The 21,923-nt window shown below is 24.5% G+C and overlaps 1 protein-coding gene across 7 annotated transcripts in view; it reads right to left on the reverse strand.

The window, feature by feature from the left end:
* The window catches only part of Syt7 (Synaptotagmin 7), a 176,496-nt gene that overhangs the window by 8,719 nt on the left and 145,854 nt on the right, over window positions 1–21,923 (reverse strand). For 5 of the 7 annotated variants that reach the window (XM_089177089.1, XM_089177091.1, XM_089177090.1 and 2 more), the window contains 3 exons: window positions 17,612–17,623; window positions 7,509–7,698; window positions 5,079–5,219 (listed from right to left, as the gene is read on the reverse strand). In XM_089177089.1, coding sequence (XP_089033215.1) covers window positions 5,079–5,219; window positions 7,509–7,698; window positions 17,612–17,623 — 343 coding nt within the window. The remainder of the gene's footprint in view (window positions 1–5,078; window positions 5,220–7,508; window positions 7,699–17,611; window positions 17,624–21,923) is intronic. The other 2 variants (XM_089177093.1, XM_089177092.1) reach the window with 1 other exon arrangement.

A 21,923-nucleotide genomic window follows, 5' to 3' on the forward strand; every position in this document is an offset into this window, starting at 1 on the left:
GTTGTAACGTCAGCGTTGATAATCATCATTCCATCTCTCTCTCTCTCACACACACACACACACACACACACACACACACACACACACACATACTCATTCGTTCATTATTATAAACGTTTCATCGTGATAACACATCTACTTTATTATTAAATAATATCCAATATAATAGTAGAATAACTCGTGATGATGTAACATAATTAAGTTAGTTTCTATCAGAAAATTAGAATGGGTAATGGAAAATAATGGGTATGAAATAAACGAAGAATTTAAGAAAAGAAACAATTTACGTAATGTTAATAAATTACTCAGCTCCGCGATTTTTGCTATCTAGGTGCTTGAAAATCAGAATACACAGGACAATCATCCTACCGGTAGTCCTTTATGGTACCGAAACGTGGTCAACTTACGTTATGGGATGACAAGAAATTATGGGTTTGAGAAAATAAAGTTGTTCGATGCAAAATGCGATGAGGAATTGGGTGAATGAAGAAAACCCCATAACGTGGAAGTACATTGAGTGTACAATAAAACTGGACATCATTAACGTCGTCAAATCACGCCGATTAAGATGGGTAGGTCACTTGACGTGCATGGGGGTGGATCAAAGGGTGCATAAAATACTGCTGGGTATACCGAATGGGAAAAGATCACTGGGTAGACTGAGACGTAGATGGGAGAAGGTAGATGGGAGGAGAATGGGCTACGAGGATCGCTCAGGGATGAGAACAGTGACGAGATTTGCGTATTTCCAGCAATGAACTTTCTAGTTTTTAATGCCAATTAATAATAATAATAATGGTGGTGGGGAAGAAATAAAGAGGAAATGATTTGAATCGTGTGTATGTGAAAGTGGGGCCCTTTTCTCATCGTTTATTATATTTCCAACATCTACTATAGTCATACGCGACGACACGATCGCCAATTTATCTTTCTTTATGTCGAACATTTTCCAATATACATTTTTCTAACCCACCCTATCTCTCTCTTTCCACTCCAGTCCCTCTCTCTCTCTCTTCTCTCTGATATTTTCTTTTTTTCCTTTTTTTTTTTTACCATAGGAAAAAGGTATACGTAAATCAAAAATATTTTTCTTATCTTTCTTTACCAAAGATAGGAAAAAAAAAAAAGAAAAAAAGACGAATTATAATCTTTCTATGAATAATATTATTTTTTTTATTGTTTTTTTTTTTTTTGTATTGTAGTAGGTCAGTATTATTCTAGGGATTTTATTTTTCTTATTTATTTTTTAAATTCTTTTAAACAAACTGCTAACTTAAATAAGATAGTATTAAAGATAGCATAAAGACAGAATTGATTTCTATGGAAAATATTATTTTCATTTATATAAATATACTATTTTTAATTTATTATAATATTATTAATAATTATTTTAATATTATTTTAATTAAAATATATTATGTATATATGTTATTTTATTATATTAAATAAATGTACATATATTAATTAAATAAGCTTACAGTGAAATCAAATATTAATACAAATATTTGCAATAAAGTGTAACTTTGCATCAGGTTTATTATTTATCAATATTTCACATTGACTATTTATTTACATAAAATATACATATATACATACTGTAAATTATTTAATGTATATTCAAAAGGTACGGGACAATTTTTTTCTTTTCAAAACTCGTACACACTCTCATTAGTTGCATTTATACATTTATATACATATATATGTATATAAAAGAGTTTCTTTTAAATATGAAAATATTTTTCCATAAAAAGTAGTTGAAAACTTTTTCTATATCAACCCACACACGACGTCTCTTTTATTTTTTAATTTTAATATAATCCTTGTATTAATTCAACCCCTTAACCGCAATATATTAATTATTTTTCTATTAATTAATAAAACATAGGTATATACCTAGACCTTTCATTTAAATTACTGATTTAATCAAAATAATTATTTGAAAAGTAATTAAACGTATGTATAATTTATCAAGGATGAAAATGAAAATATAAGAAAAAGAAAAGAAGAAAAAAAAGAAATTTATTAGCTTATTGGAATTTTTTCTCATTTCTTTTCTTTTCTTTTGCAAAATTAAATGTGAAAATTACCATAAAATGTCATAACATGATTGGAAATGTGAAAGACGTCGTAGTCGTTGTCGATATTTCCATTCGACAGGAACGAAAATGTTGACGACAGATCTTGCTGACTCTCTCTCTTTCACTCTCTCTCTCTCTCTCTTTCTCTTTCGTTCGACATGAAGCAATTCAGCAAAAGAAATAAAGTTAGAGAGAAAGAGAGAGAGAGAGAGAGAGAGAGTAGGAAACAGTTAGAACTTATCTCATTCTAGTTTCTGCTGATCGTGATATTTAACGTGCTTGCTAGAGTTTAAACGTCGATAATGGTAATAAATTTTCGAAAACCAAACTATAGAAAGAGAAAGAGAGAGAAAGAGAGAGGAAAACACAGAGAGAGAGAGAGAGAGAGAGAGAGAGAGATTTACATGAATTAATGTGAATTTTGGATATATCATAAATGTGATTTCGATAAAGATAGAAAATAATTAAATAAATTTATTAAAGTTTCTTGTTTTCTTATTATCTGTCATTTAAAAAATTAAATATTTGATGTATATAAATTGCTACTTATTTTTTTTTTTTTTTTTATATAAATATGTGTATAAAATATTATAAAATATAAATTATAAAAATATATTATTATATATATATATATATATATATATATATATAAAATTTTAATAATATTAATTTTTATTTTACTATCAATCATTCCAAAAAATAAATATTTAATATTAGTTATTTCTTGTTTTTGTGTGTGTGTGTGTGTGTTTTTTTTCTATAAAATATTATATATAATAATATTTAAAAATAAAGTAATATATAAAAATTTTGTAGAATAATATATAAAACAAAAACACTATAAAAATACATTATACACATATTATTAATTAATAATAATTTTACTTTTACTATTAACTATTCTAAAAAAAATTAAATTTCTCACGTATAATAAATTATTTCTTTTCTTTTTTCTTTCTATAAAAAATACAAAATATAAATTATACAAAATACATTATATATATATACATTATTTATTAAATATTTGTCCTATCTCATTGAATAATAATAATAATAATAATAATAATAATAATCGATCGAACATACATTGCATTAATGTAAAAGTTTAATTTTACTTTGACAATTCGATCATAGGAAAGATAATAGAACAAGAGATAACAAACAATGTTTAAAGGATAATTTTAACTTGCAATATTGTTTAGTGATGATGCATATAATACATATTATATATTGTCAGTGTATATTATATAGTAACGTTTGAGGAAATTGCAAAATGCTGTTTATCTGATTGTTTATCGGCGCCTTTCAAATGAGACCCGTTATGCAGATGTCCGATATGACGTAAGTCGTAAACGAATCGATTCTAACTTTATTCATGTGTGTTGTTACCTTCTTTCTCTCTCTCTCTCTCTCTCTCTCTCTCTCTCTCTTTTACACATTCACACATACACACACATACACACACACACATACGCATACATTTATCGGTAAATTTAAATTAGAAAATCATTAACATACGAGTGACGATAACATTGTTCGTATATTTCCAAGAAGAATATTACACCTTTCTATTATTCACGAGTTTTTTTTTTTTTTTTTTATATAATTATCGTTTTTTTATATTTTTTTTTTTTTATTCATTTTACATTTAACAATTAATATTACTTTTGTATGTATTTTAATATTTCGTTGTTGTTGTTGTTTTTTTTTTACGATAATAATTAGTATGACTTTTTCCTTTTTTTTTTTTTTTTTAAATTCATGCCAAGTAATGCAACAATTATGATAAAAATTTCGGTTGTTTTTTTTTTTTTTTATTTATTTATTTATTTATTTATTTATCGCATATTGCAAAGTCATTTATTTTTATTCCACGTCATACTTTGGAACATTATTTTGTATATTCTATAATTGCGTTATTATTGGATATTTAATGAGTTTTACAGTTGAACGAATATAAATAGCATTCAGTTGATAAAAATTTTTAACGTGTAATAATACTTTTGTTATTTTTATTTTCTTCTTCTATTCTTTTATTTTCTGAAAACTTTTTTAAACTACATCGATAAAAAAAAAAAAGAAAAAGAGAAAATAGAAGGGTGGGTTTTGCTCGAAAAAAGAAAAAAAAAATTGTTTCCAAGTTGATACTAAAAAGTTTTGAAAACCTATCTGAGTGTGTATCACTGTAAAAAAAAAAAAAAACTTTTTTCCAAAGTAATTTCCTTTTTTATGTTGTTGTTGTTTTTTTTTTTCTTGCAATTTCATTCTCGTAATTTTGATTTAAAGAAAATTTCAACCCCCTCTGAATTACATTTTCGAGGTTATGTCAAATTTCAATCTAAAAAGAAACATCTACATTTTATTTAGGAAAGGTAGAGGTAAGGAGTAACATCTCTGTATATGAAAAGTGTCCGTCGAAATGTATTCAATTAGGGTGGCGCCACAGTAGCTTCAGGGTAAATTTTAAAAAAAGCGCCAAATATTATTAGAGTAGGATTGAGAAATAAACATGGAACACAAATTTCACAACACAAATTGTACCCATAGCTGCTTTTTGTTATTCACATACTTTTTTCATAAAATTAAATGATAAAAAATTAATAAACGTACTATTTACAGTTCACGTAAATAAAATCACTTTAGCTAACACCTTTTCTCATAATAATTCTTTAAGGTTATATTTATTACATTATTACATAACTCGGCATACTTCAATTCGTTTACAATTGCTACATTCATGTCATACCTTTTGTCTACACCAGCGCCATTCTGGAAGGTTTTTGAATTATTATTTATAGAAAAGGTTGAATACTTTGTCACATTTTCTCGCATAAGAGATGTTACTGTCTTACCTCTACCTTCCATAAATTAAATCAAAGAAATGAAACATAACCTCAAATACAAACACACAAAATAGTAATTAAGGTCATTTAATCATTAGCATAGAATAAAATGTTATATTGAATGAATATTTTTTGAATAAATATTGAATATACCAACCTGTATGATGTTTAAAATGAGGGTTGTTTTCTGGAAGTTGTATTCAAGGCTAAAGTGTATTTGTCCAACACTTTCACTTGGTTCAGAATTATCAATGTACATGTCAACCAATGAGATTGATCTGCTTTGCAGGAAGGCTTTCTGTTACAATCAGAAAAAAAAACAACAATAATTAATAATAATCTTTATAAATTAATAAAGAAATAATAACATGTGATTGTAAAAAATAATTATAATTTTGCAATGAAATGTGGTTTGAACTAACCTAAAAATTACAAAGGATTGTGAATTGTGAAGATTATAGAAATGATTGGTAAAAAAGATTGAAACAGAAAAATATATCATTGAAAATATGATACTATTTGGGTTGTTCGGAAAGTGATTTTGTGTGTGTGTGTGTTTTTTTTTGTGTGTGAAAATGAAGACTTTCAGAAGAACGCTTTCAGATTAAACCTTGGTCCTTGAAGTTGGCTGAAATAGTTGAATTTGATAAATTTAACGTTATCTCACCAATCTTACGTTTTGCTATTTGCTCGATTGCATCAACTAATGAGCTTTATTGTGTCAAGAAAAAACAAAATTACTTTCCAAACAACTCAATAATTTGAGTCTAGTAATCTCTGGGGGAAAAATATGAAATGGTCTTTGATTACTTTTTTATTTTTTTTTTTTTTTTACTTAAAATACGGTCAATCGATTTATACGACCATTTTAATTTCGAAAAAGTTACAAAATGAAAAACTTCAAAGAGACATAACTAACAAGCAAGAAAAAAAGAAATTAACTGAATAAAAAAAAAAAAAAAGATTTAATCAATAATTTGTGATGAATTCTGTGAAACAAACGAGTTTCACAAAGTTATTTGAAAATAATTTCTAATTTAATTAGAATACTTTTCGGGTGTAAAAAAAAAAACACACACACACAAACTTAATCACGTGCGTGACATGTTCGTATAATTTCGTTTTAAATTCATACCGTAGAAGTTTATATGAATTTATGTGTGTGTGTGTGTCTGTAAAATACAGTCTCGTTAAAAAAAAAATTGACCCCGAAAGATATTATTTTTCATATAAATATGAATAAAAAAAAAAAAATAAAAACGAAGAAGAAGAAGAAGAAGAAGAAGAAGAAGAAGAAGAAGAAGAAGAAGAAGAAATGACTGAAGGGTACAAGCGGGGGGAGGGGGGAGGTGGATGGGGGTGAATTTTACAAATCTTTTTTTTATAAGGATAACAAAAAAAATCAGATAAGAAAATAGAATCGATAAATACGGGGGTAGGTTCCTATCCCCCCAACCCTGTAAACGTAGAGGGAACTTTTTAATACGGCAAATATCATCGAGAAACTATGCGAGAGAAGAATGCGCGTACTCTATTCATTATTTACGAATTTAATTAAATATGGTGTTTGGGATTTTTTTTTTTTTTTTTTTTTTTTTTTTATCCGACGACCAACGAAATAAAAGAAAAAAAAAGGTAGGAGAAAAAAAAATTTAGAAACAGGTAGACGTGTATGAATTTACATTAGTGTGTTTTTTTTTTTTTTTTTTCAAATATAAAGTTACACATACTTTGGGAAATATTCTGTGTAACAGAGAATACTTTAGGGATTTTTATTATTTTTCTTGTTTGATATTAAATTGATTCTTTTATTTGTTAAATTGTTTCATGATAAATATTAGAATTTATTATAGAAATATTAGATTTACAAAATATATATTAACTATTTTATTTTATTTTTTTTTTTAGGAAATTTTGCAAAGTATTGGGGTTAGAGGTAAAATAGAAATTGTATAATAGTATTGCAAAAAGATTGTATATTATTTTATTATTGTTATATTATATTTCACGATAAATATAGAAAAATTATTATATAGAAATATTAGATTTAGAAAATATATAAACAATTTATTTTATTTTGTTTTATTTTACTTTTTTTTTATTAAATTGTGCAAAGTATTGGGGTTAGAGGTAAAATAGAAATTGTTTAATAGGATTGCAAAAAAAAAGATTGTATTTTATTATTATTATTATTATTATTATATTATTTCACGATAAATATAGAAAAATTATTAGAGAGAGAAATATTAGATTTAGAAAATATATAAACAATTTATTTAATTTCATTTTATCTTATTTTTCAAAAAAATTGTGCAAAGTATTTTGTTAAAAAAAAAAAAAAAAAAAAATAGAAATTGTACGATTGTAAAATATATTTAATTTTTATAATATAATTACATGTTGAAAAAAAAAAATTAATATTTAAATGGTACACTAATTTCTAACCATTTTTTTTTTTTTTTTTAAAGAAATTTTGCAAAGCATTGGTTAGAAAAAAAAAAACATAAAAATTGTATGCATTGCAACAAGATGAAATGCAATATTTGAAAATGAACAAACAATGAATATAATAAAAAGATTATAATACCGATGGATGATCTCCTTTAACATTTTGTAATTGTTTATTCTGTGGTCCAGCAGTTGGTGTTCGTGGTTCACTACTGGGTCCAACATTACTTGCACTACCTGGTGCAGCTACAGCAGCACTAGCACCTGCACTGCTAGTTGGACCTGCACTGCCACCGGCTGGTGATTTACTAGCTGGATTACCGGTTGTTCTGAAAACAAACAAAACAAACGAACAAGGAAAATTAATTGAGATACGAAAGAAAATTCTGGTCAATCGTATAATTTTTTTACAACAAAAAAAAGATACGCTAATGAAAGTAGCAAGAAAGACAAAAATAAAAAAAAAAAAGAAAAAAGAAATAAAATAGAGGAAGAGAAAAAGAGACCAAAAATGGAGAAGAAAAAGTAAAGGGGTGGAGAATTTTCGATCGAGTCTCGTAATTGCCTTCATCTGTCTGTCTCTTCAACCCTTCATCCCCTTCCCACCCCTTTTCTTTCTATTCTCATCCTATTCCTATACACTACGAGCCAAAAGTTACAAATTATTTGCTGATATTTGTTAAGCTTAATTAAATAATATAAATAGAAAAATATTCACTTATACATAATTCTATATTTATAATTAATATAGAATTATATATTAATTATATATATATATATATAAATTATTAAAAATTATTATTTAATTAGAAATTAAATTATCAATTAGTAGAATACTATTAAAATTATACGAATTAATTTTATCATTCGTATAATATTCAATTAACATTAAATAATTAAAATTAAATAATAATAAAAATAAATTAAAATTAAATAATATTAAATACTACGAAATTAGTTTTTTTTTTCAAGCATAGGATTGAGTATTTTATTTTTTTTGATTTTTATTTGTATTTTTATTTAAATATAAAAAACCAATATCTTTCGTCGTGAAAAGCGTTTGGTAATACTACTTATGATATAATATGTAACATTAGGGTGTAAGGGATGAGGAAAGGGGTAAAAAAAGACAATATATTTCTCTCTCTCTTTCTTTCTTTCTTTCTCTCTTTCTTTCTTTCTCTCTCTCTTTTTCTGTGTTTCTTTTTAACGTTAAGTTACGATACTTTATATTCGTTTCCATTCCTTGCATGATCCAACATACATTTGATGCTTCTAACGAAATAATACAAAAGGAAAAAAAGAGAAAAGCAATAAGAAAAAGGACAAGGAAAAGATAGAAAGGTTAAAATAAAAGGAAAAAAAGAAGAAAATGGAGAGAAAGCTTTGCGAAGGAAGAGTATAGAGGAATGGTTTTTTTCTTTTTTTTCTTTTTTCTTTTCCTTCGGAATAAAATGACAAGAAAATGGAAATGACTTTTTCATAGTATTACTCCTCGCTTGTATATTCTTATCATATATTTTCCCTTTTTAGCATGACTATACGTGAACGAAAAAATAAAAGAAAAACAGAGACACACATGGTAGAAGTGAAACTTTCTAAGAAAAGCAAGCTTCCAGACGTGAATATATCGAAATAATTGAATTACAATACAGTGCCATCTATTGAAAGAACTTTACAGAAACAAGATAAACCTCTAAATAAAAATGTTTAAATTAGTAATAAAATATAATAAAAAAAATTAAGTTGTGAGAGAATGAGAGTATTCTCTTCTTATTTAGTATCGCAACCGTTTCATCGCCACCCACCGCTCCGTTACATAGCCGCCTACCGCTCCGTTACATAGCCGCCTACCGCTTCGTTACATAGCCGCCTACCGCTCCGTTACATCGCCGCCTACCGCTCCGTTAAATTTTTGCAAATCACTGAATTTTCATATATAGAATTGTATTAATTAATTAATTATTATATAGAATTAAATTATATATTGATTTTATTAATTAATTAATTATTTTTGTTTCATTGGTTTCACGTTTTTCCGTTTAACGATTTTTAAATCACCCTGATTCTAAGGAAGTTTTCACTTCAATAAAAAGAAGAAGAAGAAGAAAAAAATAAATAAATGCATGGAACAAAAAATAAAAAAATTGGAATAAAATCTAAAAAAAAAAAAAAAAAATATACAAAAAGGATGACAGTGAGAGAGTTTAGGAGAATTAAGAAAAGAATTTGTATCATCAGTCGATAATAAAAGGGCTAGGTGTTGGGTATGATTGCAGTTATCGTTTTCGAATTGCCGTAGGCGTCGTCAGTGGTTGCGTTAAAAATGCAAGAAAAGAGAAGTAAGAACAAAAAAATTTCCCAGTTACTTTTTCAATGGATACGTACTTCCATCCAACACCCATTCGTCCACCCACTCACTCACCCAACGCAATATGGCGTCGTTATATATTCGCGTGCATGCACACGGTTTAAAATACACCGTTTTACGTTTAACAAAAGAAATTCATGGAACACACACACATATATATATATATATAACTGGTATTCAACACGCACCCCTTTTTTTTTCCTTCTTTCTTTCCCTTTCTCAACCTTTTTTTCATTCTCTCTTTCTGTTTCTTTTTTTTTTTTTTTCTTTTTCCATTTTACATCGAATGAAGGAGAACATATACGCCCAAGAAATTCTATCGTTGGATTATATGATAATAAAATAGAACTGAAAGGTAAAAAAAAGAAAAAAAAGAAAAGGATTGAAATAGTGCTAATACCTGTGGATGGTGAAGTGAAGAGTAAAGGGGTGAAAAAAGGGGTGGGGGAGGAGAAAATGGGGAGAAAAAATTTACATATCTTTCGCATAGTTTTTAATGGTTGATTTCATTCATTCGTTTCAATGCTTTTCTTTCAATATTTCTGTTATACTTTTCTTTCATTTTTTTTTCTTTTTCTTTCTAGAATCTATCTACTTCATTTCATTGGTATATTTAATTAAAATTTTACCTTACGGAATATCGATCATGATAAAAAAAAATGAAAAAAAGAAAAGAAAATAATACAAAAATACGTCGTTAGGATGAGAAAATATCTATAACAGTATGAATATTTCAATATCCGTTTCTTCTGATAATCGTAAAATTCGTTCTCGAAGGATCATCGAATAATAAATGAATTCAATTTCAAGTAAGAAGAAAATATTCCGTGTATTATACTAATGCTTGTTGCATCTATGTTTGATATACATAGCAAAACATTTTCTTTTATATTGAGTCTAACGAATGTTGTATTATTAATTAGGTTGTTAGAATATTTTTCTATTTTTGTATTTTTCTTATTATTTTATTTGTAATTAGAAATTTTATAGAATCTAATATATATATATATATATAATTTTATTTATTTAATATATTAATATAATAATTATAATTAATAATTTAATATATTATAGTAATTATATTAATTAAATTATATATATTATCAAGTTCTATATTTGGAATTAAAATATATATATATATATATATATATATATATATATATATATAATTTTATTTATTTAATATAATAATATAATAAATATAATTATATTATATAATATAATATAGTTATTATATTAATATATTATATAATATAGTAATTATAATAATTAAATTATATATATATATATATATATATATATATATATATATATATATATATATATATATATTATAAAATTATATTAATATATTATAAATTATATATTAATATATTATATTATATAATATAAACTAATATATTAGAAAAAGAATTTTATTATGGATCGATAATGTTGCATAAAATAGAAACACATGTTACATTGATAATAGCATACAATTATGTAATATGGTAATACACACACACACACATACGTGCATGCATAAATAATATTTTTAATTGATTTAATTAATTTTGCATCTTTTTTATTTCCCTGTTCTTCTTTTTCTGTTTATTTATTTATTTATTTATTTTTTTTATACTAAGGATAAGTCACAATTCTCGTTATATAAAAATCTACTTGAGTTTAAGCGTTATCAGAGATAGTATCATCGAACCAAACTCTCACTTAAGAAATAAATCCAACATGAAATAGTAGTTTTACCACTAACGTCCATCCTTCTCCTTTGATAAAGTAGATTCTTCACGGTTAAGGGAAAATTTATTACCAACCCCTTTTCCTTCAAAGAATTTTCGTTTCTAAAGTGGAAACTTAGACACACGTTAAACGAGAAAATTGTCTTTTTCCTTGTCTCAACGAAAGATTGTTAATCTTAATATTATCTCATAATTCGAGATAAAACTTAAAAAATATGTTTTTTTATATATTATAATAGAAAACATATGTGTGTAATTTAAAAAAAAAATAAAAAAAAAAAATAGTACTTTTCTTAAGACAGTAATTTGATTTATAATTGTATTGAATTAATAATTGTAATACTAAGTTTGATTATTGTAATTGTAAATTACTAGTTTGTGTAAGATAATTATATTTGAAAAATAAATTTACAGTTACAGGTCGAACATTTTCTTGTTTTTTTTTATCTTTTTCACAAGTTGTTGTTATTATATATTTTTTTAATATTTGTAAAAAAAATTAACTTTGTATCAACAAAAAAATTATTGTAATTAATATTTTGCAAAGTTATAGAGTGACAAATTTACTTAGACAAAATTTGTTAGAATAATTTCGAAAGATTATGTTAAAAAAAAAAATTATGATTATTTTTACGAAATAATTATTATACAATTTTATTTATAGAATTATCTACTAAATTAACATTTTTAAAGATATAATATTATACCATTAATATAAAATATGAAATAGAACTAAAGTATTCTAGATTAGAACTAAACAAACTTGTTATAATAATTTTGAAAGATAACAAATTATTATTAAACAATTTTACTCGTAATATTATCTACTAAGTGAACACTTTTAAAGATATAATATAATATAGATAAATAAAATATGAAATATAATTGTTCGACTATTAAATTTTTTCGTAATAAATAATAATTGGAAACTAAATAAATAAAAAAACTTGTTACAATAATCTAGAAAGATAAAAAATTATTATTAAACAATTTTACTCGTAAAATTATCTACTAAGTGAACACTTTTAAAGATATAATATAATATAGATAAATAAAATATGAAATATAATTGTTGGACTATTAAATTTTTTCGTAATAAATAATAATTGGAAACTAAATAAATAAACAAACTTGTTACAATAATCTAAAAAGATAAAAAATTATTATTAAACAATTTTACTCGTAATATTATCTACTAAGTGACCACTTTAAAAGATATAATATTATATAGATATAAAATATGAAATATAATTGTTTAAGTACTACATTTGTCGTAATAAATATTAATTTGAAAATAATCAACTAAACAAACTTGTAATAACAATTTCGAAAGATAAAATTATTATATATTATTTTTAAGAGATAATTATTATACAATTTTTATTTACAAAATTATCTACTAAATGAACACTTTCAAAAGATATAATATAAAATATATAATATATGAAATACAATTGTTCGAATTGCAATTAAATTTGTTGTAATAAATATTAATTGGAAACTAAATAACTAAAAAAAAAAAAAAAAGAAAAAAAAACACTTGTAATAACAATATTTCTAAAGATAAAATTATCTACTAAATTAATACTTTAAAAAAATATAATATAAAATATAAAATATGAAATGGAATTGTGTTTGATTTCCAATTAAATTTGTTTTGATATATATATATAAGAAAAACAATTAATTCAATTTAAGATTGGGTATTAGTAAATGACAAATAAAGGTTTGAGTTAGTTCATTTCATCTTACTGTCTGTGAAATAGACAGATGGTGTATCAGTAAAAGATTGGTATCTCACTTTGCTGGTTAGGAGACTGGATTACTGGACATGACTCGAAAAATCGATTACCTTTCTTCCACCTGCGTGTTAGATTCAAACGAGATTATACGATTGGTTGGAACATCGATTATGCCAACTAGAAAATATCGATCTAAAGAATCTTGTACTCGAATAAATTGAAAATAAAATAATCAAATAATCGAAATAATCAAAATTTATCATTGGAAAAGCAATATTTTCAAAACTCAAACTATTTTGTTGATTTGAAACGAACAAAAAACAAAATGAAAACTTTCTATTATCTTTTTCATTTGATAAAATATGATCGAATAAATTGAAAATAAATTAATCAAAAATGTATCATTGAAAAAGTAATATTTTCAAAACTCAAACTATTTTGTTGATTTTAAACGAACTAAAAAAGAAATGAAATGTTTCTATTAAAACTAGTTTTGTAAAACTCGAGATTACTGTTGTACGTCATGTTTATTTCGTACGATTGATAAATAAATAAAAAAAAAGAAGAAAAACAACAACTGTAATTTAAAGAAAAATACGTCATGGGAGATAGTGGATAAAATATTAAATATTACCAAAGAACAAAGTATGAATAAGTGAACATGATTTAAAGAAAATATTTATAACCAATAACATCGTAATCGTGAAAAATAATAAAAGTAAAATATTTGTATACATTTTTTACATACAAAAATTTCATTCTCCATGAAATGAGATATCATTTAAATAAATCAATTTATTTGTTATAATAATAAACCCCATTATTAACCTTTGCTTACCACCCTTCTTGGAGTAACACGCTTACCACACTCGGATCTTTTGGACCCGGATGAGAAAAATTGTTATAAAAAAAGAACTATTGCATAAAAATGACTCCAATATTTTTTAAAGACTTCTTTAATACTCACTTAAAAAGACTATATAAGTTTTATAGCTTTAAATTAGATTTAAATGTGTTGAAAAAATTACCAAAGTTGAACAATTGAGACAAATGATTCAAGTTGCAAAATAAAGGTCTGGCTCCTTTGGACCAAGTGTAGTTGCACAAAGGTTAAATATTAAATTCGTAATAAACGTAAATGAATGAACAAAAGCGTAATAAAAGAAATATTGTGAGAAGATAATTTCAAATAAAAAAAAAAAAAAAAAAAAAATGATAATATAAAAATATATTTTACAAATAATACGATATAATCCATCTTTTCAAGTAAATAAAATACGCGCGATATTTTGATAGGAATTATTTCAACGAGTAACATCATTGTATTAAAATGAAATATTTCAATGAAACTTTTGTCTCATGGTATAATATTGATGGTACAGTATTATCCTAGTAATGGAAGTTGGTACAAAAAAAAAAAAGAAATAAGGTTAATGTCTCATTTCTATTAAATTTTATCATTCCATGGAATATATTTTATTAAATAATATTATTTCAAAAGGTACTCTGAAATATTACGTTTCCATCTGCTATTTTCTTGATCGACTAGTAGTTTTACTATTTCCTTGATCGATTACTTTCGTCCATTAACCTTGATAGTATAATATAATAAAACTTATGCTTAAAATAACCTCATAGATCGTGAGACTGACTAATGAATAAAAGTCTTTGAAAAAGTTTCCATCTCATTGAATCTTTTCTAACGAGTCTAAAGTTCATGATATTCAATTTTATTATTTTTTTCTTCTTCTTCTTCTTCTTCTTTTTCTTTATTCTTTATTCTTTATAAAGGAAAATATTCGTTATATTTTTATTCTTATAATTTTTAAAAATATCTAATTGTGAGCATAATTATGAAAAGTTGTGTCGTAAGTCATGTATCTCTTGTTTCGAGATATTTAAAGATATCTATTTGAACGTTATTTAATATATAATAATAAATACAATATTTAATATTTAATATTAAAGGAAGCTATATTATTAATATAAAAATATTAAAATATTAACATATGAATATGAAATAAAAATTCTACGTAAATTTGATCATAGGTGTTACATGCAAGTATTATAGATTAATATATGCGAACATGTCGAAGGTTGACCAACGAGGAACGTAATGCGAACCACGGTTTGGCTAATAAGCTATCATGTCTAGTAACCACGTATGCGAAACTATATCTAACACGAATAACCACCATGGTACCCTGCGGCATCTTCCACTACCCATCGTTGAATTTAATTGATTCCTACGAGACGAAGATAACCACACCACCTCCTCTTACATTTTACTCAATATCTTATTCCAGTCTTCTAGTTTTTTAAATGATTTAATTAATTGTTTTTTACACGTCAATAAAATAAAATTTATAAAAATGTAGATTTCATTTGTTCCTAACCTTTAATTTTCAAATTACTTGATCGATTGTTTTAGAAATTTTGACACAACTTTGGATTAGTATACAGATACGTTTTTATTACATTAATTTATTTATAAGATAATTAATTAATTTTTTAAAAATAATTTTATGATACAGGTAAGTGTCCAGTGTCATCTGTTGGCCATAGATTTCAATGAGTGCACGAAATATTTGAACATAACCAAACTTTTATCTATACGACAACGTCATATTTTGAACAAATTCTAAATGATCATTTTAAATAGTAAAAAAAAGGCAACTTGCATTAATAAAATTATTTAATTATGAGCCACAAATATTTTTTAACACCTCAAAAAACAAAATTTAAAGTTAACCATTGATCTAAATTGCAATGAAAGTGCAATATATGTTGTCATTCAGTTTCCCACTTGTTTCTTTTTGTAACTTAGATTGATATGCACCTATCAACACAGTTGAAATCATCTTTTGTTCCTCAAAGTGTTCAAGAGAGAGATAGAGATAGAGATAGAGATAGAGAGAGAGAGAGAGAGAGGAAAATGTTAAGTTGGTGTTGGTAAGGTGTTCATCTCGTCTACAATTTAATTGGCATTTGAAGGTTGTAGGAAACATCGTGGAAGCTAACAACTATCGTTTCTAACTTTAACGTTAGGAAAACTCTTTTGTGTGGTGTAAACTTGAATAATTCTCATTCATCATACCCTATATCTTTCTCTTTCTCCTTTTATCATTTCAACAAAGGAACTTTCTATCAGTGGGCTGCATTTTCTCACTAACAAAATAAACAACCAAGTAAGTTTTTCTTACTTTTCAAATGAAACACACACAGGTGTGTGTCAAATGTTTGAGAAGATTTTTTTTTTTTTGGACACCCATTACTACACCATGCTGAAGAATCGTGTTTGAGAGATTGGAATTGAAACAAATTAAATAAAATAAAATAATAGAAAGAGAAAGAGAGAGAGAGAGAGAGAGATAGGGGAAAAGAAAATACATAGAGATAATTGTGAAAATACAGTAAAATAGAATAGACTCATAGAAAATACATACGTGTTCACATATAAACGTATATAAACACACATACGTTTTGTAGGAAAGCATGCTTTACGTAGAATACAATGTATATTTTACAAATGTACACCGTGTATATATTCAATTGTAAGTGTATCTGTATATATATACGTGTACAAAGATAAATACGAAATAATAGAAGAAATATCTAGCAACGAATGAGTATTGGAATACGTGACTTTTATCTTTTACAATAAGTTGGTATATGAAATAGATGAAAATAGATAAAAATTGTTTAAAGTAATCTACCATAATGGATACAGGTTGATTTAGAATGAAAATTGGAAGTTAGATGAAACAATTTAATGTCACATTGTTGGTTTCCAATGAATTTTGAATTTACTGTAACAAATTATGAAATTTTTATTGATTTTCTGTGCATTATTATTTAGTTTTTATTACTAATTTATGGATTTATTATTTTAAAGGTTATGTAGGTTTCTAGGTTCTGTAAATGTTCGATAGATGGTGGTGTATTTCAATTCAATTGAATACAGGTTGATTTAGAATGAAAATTGGAAGTTAGATGAAACAATTTAATGCCACATTGTTGGTTTCCAATGAATTTTGAATTTACTGAAACGAATTACTGAAAATTTTTATTGATTTTCTGTGAATTATTATTTAGTTTTTATTACTAATTTATGGATTTATTATTTTAGAGGTTATGTAGGTTTCTAGGTTCTGTAAATGTTCGATAGATGGTGATGTATTTATATTCAATTATTACAATTTACATAGGACCTTACTTATTAGTAAGAGTAAGAAATAGTAGAAGAAATAGTAGTAGTAGTAGAAGAAGAAGAAGTAATAGTTATAAAAATAGTAGAAGAAATAGAGAAGAAATAGAGAAGAAATAGATAGAAGATAGTAGAGAAGTCAATTAAGATACTCGTAAAATACACTCGATGGTTCGTGATACTTACTCTAACTGCGCTCTGGATTCCAATACAGTTACAGTGAAATGGTGCATGAAACAGAAAAAGATTCATGATTAATTAATTAAATGTTCTTAAAACAACATCTAATCCTTTCTCTTCTCACATTCTAAAAAAAAGAAAAAATTCAACGCATATTTCAAATAAATAAATATAACATCTATCTATCATTTTTATTTCTTCCATTTTAATTTTAACAATTTCAATTTGTTCTAAATAAGATACTTCGTAATGGAATGATAAATGAATAATAAATGAATGAAAATGTTAACTCAATTTTTGTTATATTTTATTCTTAATTTGGAGTTTCGTAGGAAAAAAAAAATAAAAATGAAAAGTATCTATTTGAAAGTAAAGTTTCCTAACAAAGTGTCATTAAAAATGGATTACAAATGAAGATAGAATATACGAAGTAAAAGTATTACTTTTAGATTTGTATTAAGAAGATTTTCTGAAACGGCAAACTGATCGAGATGAAATATCGATCATGATCGTTTCGACTAGTTAAGTGTAAAAGCGAAACGAAGTAAGTAGTACTAAGTACGTACCTATATCTTCTTTAAAAGTTTCCTCAAAGATTATTCCGAGGATTATCTTCTTCGCGAAGTTAATCGTTCGCAAAGAGAAAGTTTCAACTAAACGATAACCCTATAAACTTCGAGGTTACTAATATTACGTCTGTTTTATATGAAATTAATCGAATATCAATGTATTTTACAATTCCATATATATATATATATATAGAATTATTATATATAGTTATATAGTATCAAACAATAATTAAATATTAAATAATATCATATATTAATTGTATTATAATATGTAAATGTGTATTATATAGTACCAACTAATAGTTATATATTAATTATATAATTATTAGTTGGTACTATAACACATATTATATATAATATAATATATTTAATATATATTTTAAATTATTTTAATATAATATATATAATATACAATAATATAATAGTTTAAATAATCTACCAAACATTATATTAATAATCTATAATTATTTTTTAAATTTATTATTGGCTTCTAACCAAACTTCAATTATAAAATTCAATATTACTGAATGTATTCCCTATAAATAAATGAATAATACTTGTGTTAATCGTAAATAGGTCTATTGCAAATAAATTTGATTGAAATAACTCGAATTGATTAACAATCCCCATAATCAATGCCTGTTGTGTTCGCGTGTCTATAAAATCTCGTTCCATAAATTTCTCATCGTCAATTTAAACGATTTCATCGGAATCGTTGATCATTTACGTTCTTACCTGGTAGTATAATATTCGAAGAAGGCAACGAGTATTTCCAACGATCTGGTTACTGCGGCCCACATAGTTAAATTTGTTCACGAACGTTGGTATTAACACACCTTATAACGTTATTATTAAATCTAATCGATCTCACTATTCCCAACACACATATACAAATTCTTTTCACTAGCAATTAATAATAATTCACCAGTCTTTTTATTATCATCTACCACATAGGTGTAAAATAAAGGGTGAGGGAAAAAATAGGGTAGAATAATTGTCTCCTTAAATTCATTTTTTTTTAATAATAATATTCTTAATATGTGTGGATAATGGGAATAATATGAAAAGAATAAAACAAATATAAATTATTATTTTTTTTTTCACGAAATATAACTGCTTTTGAAATTGTTTATAAATTTGTTAATAAAGAGAGTAAGTTCAATAATAAATAAATAATATTAATAATTTTAATTAATATTATTATTTATAATCGAATACAATATATATTATATATTTTTATTTTTAAATTATATTATTATATATATATATATATATATATAAAATATTATAATTTTATCTATTATATTAATAATAAATTTTTATTATAATAGAAATAAATATTATATATTAAATAAATTAAAATAATTTAATCAATAAAATATTATTTATTTAAAAAAATACATAATATATTAAAATTAATATAATATATTAATAATAATAATATAATAATATTTATATTAATTATAATTAATTAATATAAATGTTAGGCCTATAATAAAATATAAATTTTAAAATGACTTTATTTCTAACTTTTATTTGCTTTTTTCCCCCCTTTTTAAATAAATTCTAATACAGATAATTAAATTAAAAAAAAAAAAAAAGAAATAGAATTTAGACAGATAGATAGTAATAGTCAAAAACTTTTCGTTGCTACTTATATTTGAATATTATGATAGGAATGATGTTTGTTGAAGATTTACGAGTATCTGGCGTTGACGTTTTATGAAAACGCACGACATGATAAATGTAACAACGTTTTATGTCGTACTCTCTATCACCAAAGTATGTGTGGTTTATTATATATATATATGAGTGTGCGTGTGTTCATACTAATATATTCTACATATGAATATGCAACATTGAAAAATATTAAAATCAATGTTATTTCAAAACTTACTTTTTTAATTCAAATTAAAATCATATAAAAAATTCTCTTTTTTTTTACTCTTTTTTTTTTATTTATTATCATTTTATTAATACGTAATAAATAATAATATTTGCATGTGTAATTATTAATTATATTCGATTTATCAGTATAATTATACAGTTAACATCATCTACTTCGAAAAGTAGGTTCCTTTCGTAATCTGTTTCCTTTAATTATCTGAGACATTGAAGTCACCGTAAATGCAGTGTCTTGTGATTTAAGTTGAGTTAAGTTAAGTTAAGGTTACGACAAAGAAGTTATACGCCGAAGGTAATGAGTCAGCTCTAATATCTTACAAAATAATCAACAACTGGTATGTCCCTCTAATTTATTATCAACTTTTAAGACAACCCTGACACAAAACCCCATGTATTATTTTTATGTTTATTACATATTACTTAATCATTCATTATGATTAATTATCATTAAAAATAAGAAATTTACTACTCTTCACTATTTTTCATTCGTCTTGTTCATTTATTTTTCTAATTTTTTTTTTTTTTTTTTTTAATACCAATTATCATTTCGTAATTATTACATAGAAATTAACATTATGAACATTATAAATAATTATTTATAAAATTATTTTAACTTTGATAGTTGTGATAGTGTAAAAAAAAAAAAAATAATAATAATAATAATAATAATAATGACGACATCAAAGCTAACGAGTAAGTTCAAAGCTTTAATTACTTTTAACTTTTCTTTTTTTTTAATCTTTTTATATTGAAATGGACGTATGATAAAAAACGAAAACATATTTTTCGACACTCCTGTATAAATGTGTATGTGTATGTGTATGTGTGTGTGTGTGTGTGTGTGTGTGGAAAAAAATAATTCGCTTGAAAAATTTCAACGAAACCAGTTGGTTTTAATATTGCAATGCAACATCAGGACGAGTGTTGTTGTGTTGTTGTTGTTGTAGCTGCTTGTAATTGAATAGTAAATTTCTTTTATTCCCATCAAATGAAAAATATTTTTGTTTTTATTTTAACCGTAATATCCACACTATAAATTATTATTAATTAAATATCAACCCACATTGGTTTATTAAGAGTAAAAATAAATGATTGAATTTATTTATAGGAAGACACGTTTTTCTTTTTTTTTTTTTTTTTTTTTTGGATCAAATTCATCAAACGTAATTTATTAAAGTAGTTTTGTCAAGGTTTTTACAAGTTCTTCGACAGAATGTGATTCATAAAATATCATAAGAATTGTGTCTCTAGAGATTGTAGAATATATTTGAGTGGGTCATTCTATATATATATATTTGAAGGGATTGTGTTGAATTCTCTGGCGTAGTTGCATTATACGTGATCATTCGAACTGTCTATATCTTTTTCTCATTCTCTCATTCTCTCACTTTTCATTGGATAGGGTAGAAACGTTCTAGATGGTATCGAGTACCATCAAGAAACGATATAGACACACAAGATACACTGGAGGAGGAAGAGGAGGAAGAAGGAGTATCAGGGTGCTGCTTTAAAGGAGATGATACTTTAGAAAAAGAATATCGTTTTACTCAAACTTCGATAGATCGATTCAACTGAAACTTCCTTTTTCTGAGATTGACGATTGAGAAAGATATAAAGAAAGATTGATGGAAGGATAAGAAAATTCTCATCGAATGAAATCTGGAGAAGGAGGACGAACTATCATTGATATGTATCACTTTGAAAAGATATCAAGGATTATATTTTTTCTAATTTATAATTAATTTATATGTTAAATAAAACTTCTACAAATATAAATTAAATAAATTTATATTTAATTTATTTGTTAGATAAAAATTACAAATATAAATGCAAAGGAGTACGAG

This window comes from Polistes dominula, unplaced genomic scaffold (assembly GCF_049000335.1).
Source record: "Polistes dominula isolate Pdom_NZ unplaced genomic scaffold, Pdom_raw_medaka contig_20, whole genome shotgun sequence".
NCBI classification, from domain to species: Eukaryota; Metazoa; Arthropoda; class Insecta; order Hymenoptera; family Vespidae; genus Polistes; species Polistes dominula.